This window comes from Miscanthus floridulus, chromosome 10, assembly GCF_019320115.1.
Source record: "Miscanthus floridulus cultivar M001 chromosome 10, ASM1932011v1, whole genome shotgun sequence".
NCBI classification, from domain to species: Eukaryota; Viridiplantae; Streptophyta; class Magnoliopsida; order Poales; family Poaceae; genus Miscanthus; species Miscanthus floridulus.
This window is the reverse complement of record NC_089589.1, coordinates 9,531,853-9,539,687: the sequence shown is the minus strand read 5'-3', so window position 1 is coordinate 9,539,687 and position 7,835 is coordinate 9,531,853. Positions and strand designations below refer to the sequence as shown.

Below are 7,835 nucleotides of genomic sequence, written 5' to 3'. Positions count from 1 at the left end.
AGCAAACCGTAGCTGCTCAGCTTGGGCTTCATGTCTCCCTGCCTGAACCCTCCCTCTGCTCACCCTGCTTTCTTCATATTTCTCTGAAACAAGTGGTGGATCGATGCTAAGCACAGTCAAGGTTTCGGAATTTGAATTAAGCACACTATCTCAACAAGTCCGTGTAAGTAAATTTGCCTTCACTGATAAACAGGTGAGAGAAAACAGAATTATTAGGGCATAGTAGAGGTTAATTACTGAAATCACCCTAATCTTCAAGACATCAGAAGCAGTAACTGTCCAAACGCTGTCAGCTACTACTCTGTTCTGAAATACAGGAAACAGTAAATTCCTTTGCAGAAAAGTTTATGCAACTTATACAGCAGGAATATGATGGGACTGCATAATATAGCAATCTTAACTAGTCATGTTTGTGTGTTTTGTATGTCTTGATAGTACACTAGTACAGTCCCATATAGCCACAATTTGTTTCTTTTTCAAGTAATCATGGATTTCAAGTAAACAAGAGAAGGAATCATAGATGTGGATGGAAGAAACTTTTTTTTGGATCTTGCATTCAGTTCAGACTCTGCACTGCACTGCTGGAGTAGCGCTATGACTATGACAACTAACCACCATTATATTCATGTGACTTGCAATTTGCACTTACCATTTTCAAGACTGTTAGTTAGTATTACTTACAAATTATATTGCCAGGAGACCTTTTGTTTTTTTTTCCCCAAGACACTTGCATAAGTATCCATACCCCTTAGCCGTATACATATATTTGTGGCGGTCTAGATTATTTGAGTTATACATCGCATTGCTGGTCCACCTGCACAGCATTTGCTGACTTGCATTGCTCATTAGAATTGCCTGTATCTCAATTTCTTCCTTCTGTTTTCAGATTTTCTGTGAGGGTCTAAAGCACCGAGTGTTTGAGGTCTCCTTGGCTGATCCAGATTGATGAGGATCAGATAGGTAACAGTTCTAGAGAGTACAGACATCTCGTGTTTATGGGAATGCTGAGAACAAAATTGTTCACGGTTTTTCTCTTTAAGTAATTGCTCCCAACTTTAGATACGGAGAATAGACTTGGGGGAGGCCGAAGCACGGCACCCTTTTAATCTTATGGTTCCTAACCAACTTCAAACCAACAAAGTTTCTAAATGGTTCTAATCATTATCGAATATGTATTTTTATTTTACATTCTTTCATATGTAATTTAAGGATGTATTATGCTAAATTTTAATATAATAATTCCCCCTGTCCTTTGGAAAGAAAAACAAGAGGCATTTTTGTTTTGAACGGAACAAAGAAACAAGAGGCCTCCAATTCCTCCATACGAATCTCTCCGTACGTGTCAACGGCAGCAAAAAGAAACAGTTACAAGCCAGTTGAAAGCTTCCGTCCTACGACTCCGACGCGCCCACGGCCCACTTGCGCCCGTAGGCCATCGCCCAACCCGCCGCCGCCCGCTGCCTCCCGACGTTCCCGCTCCTGCGTTCAATCGCTCACCCCGTCACAGCTCTGCACGGCGCAGCACTCGCGGCTCCGCCTAGCCCACGAGAATTGCTCTGCTTCACAGATCCGGAGGCGGACGCAGCGTCGTCCGTGCCTCCCCGTCGGCATGTCCCGTCGCGTGAGCGCCGCCCGCGACCGGTGCTTGGAGCTGGAGCGCGTCATCGCAGACCGAGCAAGGTCGGGGAGCCTTGGCGTCGACGACGCGTTCAAGCTGTTCGATGAATTGCTGCCCCACGCCAGGCCTGCCTCGGTTCGTGCTTTCAAGCACCTGCTTACCGTTGTCGCTCGCGCCCGATGCTCTTCAACCTCCGAGCTTGCCGTCTCCCTCTTCAAGCGGATGGCCCGTGCCAGCTCCAACAAGGTGGCTCCTGACCTGTGCACATACAGCATCCTCATTGGATGCTTCGGTCGCATGGGACACCTGGAGTATTGTTTCGCCGCCTTTGGCCTCATCCTTAAGACGGGCTGGAGGGTCAGTAACATAGTCATCAATCAACTGGTCAACGGCCTCTGTGACGTGAAGAGGGTGGACGAGGCCATGGACATATTGCTCCGACGAATGCCTGAGTTTGGCTGCACGGCGAATGTAGTTTCCTACAACACGGTTCTCAAGGGTTTATGTAATGAAAAGAGAGCTGAGGAGGCACTTGAGCTGCTGCACATGATGGCTGATGATGGACATGGAAGCTGCACACCAAATGTTGTGACATACACCACGATGATTGATGGCCTGTGCAAAGCTCAAGCTGTTGACGAGGCCGAGGGTGTCCTTCAGCAGATGATTGATAAAGGTGTCAAGCCAAACGTCCAGACATATACCTGTCTGATCCTTGGGTACCTCTCTACTGGACAATGGAAAGAGGTGGTCCGAATGCTCGAAGAAATGTCCGCACGTGGTCTTCAGCCAAATGTTGTTACTTATGGTTTGCTGCTGGATTATCTCTGCAAGAATGGAAAATGCTCAGAGGCCAGAAAGATTTTTGATTCCATGATTAGGAAGGGCATAAAACCTGATGTAACTATCTACAGCATTCTTCTTCATGGGTATGCTGCTAAAGGAGCCCTTGCTGATTTGCCTGATCTCCTAGATCTGATGGTAGCAAATGGTATTTCACCTAATCATTACATCTTCAACATAGTGTTCTATGCATATGCTAAAAAGGCAATGATAGATGAGGCAATTCATATACTTAGCAAAATGAGGCAGCATGGGTTGAGTCCTGATGTAGTCACTTATGGAACATTAATCGATGCACTTTGCAAGTTGGGAAGAGTGGATGATGCTGTGCTTAAATTCAATGAGATCATCAACGAAGGAGTGACTCCAAACATTGTTGTCTTTAGCTCCCTGGTTTATGGACTATGCACCGTTGACAGATGGGAGAAGGCCGAGGAATTATTTTTTCAAATGTTGGATCAAGGAATCCGTCCTGACGTTGTGTTCTTCAACACAATAATGTCTAATTTATGCAAAGAAGGACGGGTCATGGAAGCCCAGAGTGTCATTGACTGGATGGAACGTGTGGGCGTGAGGCCTGATGTTGTCTCATATAATGCATTAATAGATGGCCACTGCTTAGCTGGTAGAACTAATGAAGCGGCAAAGTTACTTGATGTTATGCCCTCAGTTGGCTTGAAACCGAACATTTTATCCTATAATACATTGCTTCATGGCTACTGTAAAGCTGGTCGGATAGATAATGCATATTGTCTTTTCCGAGAAATGTTGAGGAAGGGAGTTACGCCTGGAGCTGTGACTTACAATACTATATTGCAAGGTTTATTTCAGACAGGGAGATTTTCTGAAGCAAAGGAACTCTACCTCAATATGATTAAAAGTGAAAAACAGTGGGGCATTTACACATACAACATAATTCTAAATGGGCTTTGGAAAAATAATTGTGTTGATGAAGCATTCATAATGTTCCAGTGTCTGTGTTCTAAGGATCTTCGACCTAACATTATTACTTTCACCATTATGATTGATGCTTTGTTCAAAGGCGACAGAAAGAAAGATGCCATGGATTTGTTCGCTGCTATCCCTGCCCATGGTTTAGTTCCGAATGTGGTGACCTATCAGTTAATGATGGAAAATCTCATACAAGAGGGGCTGCTTGATGAGTTTGACAATCTGTTTTTATCAATGGAAAAGTGTGGGTGCACTCCAAACTCACGCATGCTAAATGCTATAGTTAGGAGGCTGTTGCGTGGAGGCGAGATAGTGAGGGCTGGGGCTTACCTCTCCAAAATTGATGAAATGAACTTCTCACTTGAGGCTTCCACTACATCCTTGATAATATCACTTTTCTCGAGGGAGGAATATAAGAACCATGCAAAGTCCCTACCTGAAAAGTACCATTTTTTTTATGAGGTCAACTAATGAGGATTATGTCAAACAAAATAAATCCTCAGCTGAGTGGTAATGTCTATCTCATGCTCTATTTGTTTGATGAAATTCTTTAGGGAAATGTTGTACTGCTAGTGCGTGTCAGCATCCTGTTTATCACCTGATAAAGTTATATTGTCTTCAGTCCCAGTTATCTTTACAGTGGGAATCAATTTTCAAACTATTGGGAGCACATGAGTTTCTGCCTTCTGTTGCTTAGTTTGTAAGAAATTCTTCACAGCTGGGAGTACAATCATCTGGACTTCTTAATCCTTAAGGTGATTTCTATACACTATGCTTTGTGTTTTTCCCCACAGTTTGCAGTATCCCCCGCCACCCCTGAATATTTGTTGTTAGCAGTGCCTTTTTCCCCCACTAATAACTATTGTTTGGAGCTTTATTTTCCAAAATATCCTGCTAGCACTGTGTGCTGATTGTAGTTCCAAGGAACAGGTAAATCCAATATATATCATCTTCCATGGATCAAGAGGTTAACAAGATAGTAGTGGATGTACCAAATTTGACTTGATTTCTTCTACATTGCTTGTTGCTTAGATGTTTTCATAGATATTCATCTTATATTCTCTGTTGATGTAGAACCAGTGCTCCGTCCTCCGTTCTGGTTAGCCTTGTTAATACTTGTTGACTTGGTGCATTTAGGCAGATGCATGTATTACTTTTTAGAACTTTTTCTTGTTCCTTAAGTCGAATATCATGTTTCATATGTGCCATATTTGGATGAAGTTGAATATTTGATTCAACTTTGGAGGCTGGGAAGTGGGAACTTGCAGCAATTGATTCCTCTTTCCTACAAATCCATTTTCAAACTATACTTTCTTAATTTTTCTTTTTCACAGTTTGTTTGCATACTAGTGTTTTCTGATGCTTTTGTAGTTTTGTGGTCTATTTCCCATGACTTGTTTTCTTTGTTCACTGCAATGCCTTCACTTTTGTATTAGAGGGAGCCCATGCACTACTCAGATTTCGCTTAACTTTTGTATTAGTTTTGTGTTAGACCATCCTCCTTTGGCTTGCACTTTCCTGATATCCAACTGATCGATTCCTTGCAGCTCCATGTCTATAAAGAAAGTAGAGCACTGGAAATCCCATCATGTCTTTATTTGTGGTGTCAATACCTCTAACCATCAATCCATCATGGTTATCTGAACTGGAGCAGTTTGGTTTTATGATGGCATCTGGAGCAGGGGTTTTAGCAAAGACCTTAGTGTTTGACGTTATTTTTGTGCATGATCCTCAAATATAAGAATACCTAGCTATCCTCGAACTCTCAGAGAATTGCTTAATATAGAACTCTCTGTTAACTGCATTATATTCAAGCAGCTGATGTCACTATTGTAACAGCATCAACAAGAGAAAAGGTAATAAGAAAAAAAAGCTCAAAGCTGAATTCTCTGCCCTTCCCACTGAGAAATACTTTTTGGTCCATAATGAATTGTTGATTACTTGGGCTAAACTATGAGAACATAGTTCTGATTATTTGTTGCTATCTCTTGCTTGATGAGTTTTACCTTTTCACGTGCCTTTTGTGCCCCTGTTCACTTATGTGTATCCTCTCATGAAGGTGGCAGCAAGAACAGTAAAACGCTGAGGAACGACCGTGGGAGCATCAGCAAGAAAAGCAGACAAGCGGTAGTGCAGGGGTGACATGGAGCAAACTGCAGCTGCTTAGCTTGGGCTTCATCTCTCGTTGCCAACAAGAGAGGTTTTTTAACCAGCTCTTTCTACTCACCCTGCTTTCTTCATATTTCTCTGAAACTAGTGTTGGATTGATGCTAGTGGAGCACTCAAAACGTTTTAGATTTTGAATCGAGCACACTATCTCAACAATTTGCACACCATTATATTCATGTGACTTGCAATTTGCACACCTTTTCTCGTGCCTGGTGTCCCTGTCCACTTATCTGTGTCCTCTCATGAAGGTATGACCAGCAAGAACAGTAGAACTGTCATGTTCAAACAAGTCTACACTAGGCGCCATAGGGCCCGAGATGTGCGCAGGGCCCAGGAACGCGCTGCTGTGCGCACGGCCAGCACCCAGGGGGCGTCCTCCAGCAGTGGCTAGGAGGGAAAGTAGGAAATCTATTAGCTATTTTGGTTAGTCCTTAATTAGTGGACTTTGTTACTCCTTTTGGTTGAGCCGGAGGCTATACATATCTTGTAACCAGACACTTGGCAATTAAGAAAGAATTACCATCTAATCTCTCTCCCTCTCTTCTATCTAAGCCGGCGGCTGGGGGCATAACCCACCGACGAGGAACGGCGGCAAGGGGGGTATAACCCGGCCGGCCACCACGGACAGCGGCTACGATCTATGTAGCCGAGGTCCTCCTACCCTTGGGCTCACTGCTCTTGACAACCTGGTATCCCAGAGCCGACGATCCTCTTCTTCCCACCACTCCCAGTCCTCCACAGCCGCCTCACCACCCTTCCAGCCACCACCACCATCCCCTTCATCTCCGTCCACAGCCACGTCCGCGCTGCTACACATGGGTGACGCCGATCCGCCCACCATGGCTGACATGATGAAGATGCTCCAGACCCTGACCACCAACATGTCCCAGATGCAATCCGACATGGCGGGCATGCAGGAGAAGCTCAGCTCGACGTCCGAGTCTAGCACCCACCACGACGGCCAGCATCACACGGATCGCCCCCCGCGGTTCCAGAAGATGGATTTCCCGCGCTTCGACGGTAAATCCGACCCACTGATTTTTATTAATCGGTGTGAGTCGTATTTTCGCCAGCAACGCACCATGCCGGAGGAGAAGGTGTGGATGGCGTCGTACAATCTGGAGGACGTGGCCCAACTGTGGTTCATCCAACTCCAGGAGGATGAGGGCACACCGCCATGGGGGCGCTTCAAGGAGCTCCTGAACCTTCGCTTTGGCCCGGTGCTGCGGTCCGCCCCGCTGTTCGAGCTCTCCGAGTGCCGCCGCACGGGGTCGGTCGAGGAGTACTCCAACCGCTTCCAGGCGCTCCTCCCTCGCGCGGGCCGCCTCGAGGAGGGCCAGCGGGTGCAGCTCTACACCGGCGGGTTGCTGCCACCGCTCAGCCACCAAGTGCGCATTCACGCGCCCGAAACACTGGCGGCGGCCATGAGTTTGGCGCGGGCCCTGGAACTCGTCGAACTGGACCGCCTCAACTCCACCCACGCCAAGACTATGCCGCGCGCGCCTGGTCCACCGCCTGCACCGCGCCCAGGCGTCCTGGCGGCCCTGCCAGCGCCCGTCACCCCGACCCCGGCGCTCCAGACGCTGCCAGCTTCCCAGGCGCAACCCCTGGCCCTACCGGCGCCACCACCAAGGGCTGGGGGCAAGCGCCTCTCCATGGAGGAGCAGGCAGAACGGCGTAAACTCGGCCTCTGTTACAACTGCAATGAGCCCTACTCCCGCGGCCACAACAGAGTATGCCGCCGCATCTTCTACATCGACGGGGTCGTGCTGGATGAGGAGGTACCCGAGGAGGAGGCGCCGGTCTACTCTCTACACGCCGTCGCCGGCGTCCCTGTGTGCGGCACCCTCCAGCTTGAGGTGCAGGTGGGCGCGGCCACGCTGCTCGCCCTTATCGACACGGGCTCCACCCACTGCTTCATCGGCGAAGCAGCCGCGCAGCGGGCTGGCCTGCCCGTCGAGCCTCGGCCTCGGCTCACGGCGACCGTGGCCAATGGCGAACGCATCTCCTGTCCGGGCGTTCTGCGCCAAGCGCCCGTTGTCATCGACAACCGGCCGTTCGCGGTCGACTTGTACATCATGCCCCTGGCCGGATATGACTTAGTGCTGGGCACCCAGTGGCTGGCGACTTTGGGCGATATTGTCTGGAATATGGCTGCAGGGACCATGGCGTTCAAGATGGCAGACCAGCAGGTCTGCTGGCGCAGCGTCGCTCCGCCAACACCACCGCGCCTCCACTCTACTTCGGTGGCCGA

The 7,835-nt window shown here is 47.8% G+C and overlaps 1 protein-coding gene across 1 annotated transcript; it reads left to right on the top strand.

The window, feature by feature from the left end:
* The first annotated feature begins 1,609 nt into the window (after nt 1-1,609).
* Nucleotides 1,610-3,883, top strand: LOC136487973 (protein Rf1, mitochondrial-like). Its single transcript, XM_066485045.1, has one exon. It carries the CDS (start codon nt 1,610-1,612, stop codon nt 3,881-3,883), a length of 2,274 nt encoding a protein of 757 aa, XP_066341142.1.
* The last annotated feature ends 3,952 nt before the right edge of the window (nt 3,884-7,835 follow it).

What these genes read in the sequence shown, in the direction of transcription:
- LOC136487973 (XM_066485045.1), top strand. Translation starts at nt 1,610, where the DNA reads ATGTCCCGTCGCGTGAGCGCCGCCCGCGACCGGTGCTTGGAGCTGGAG.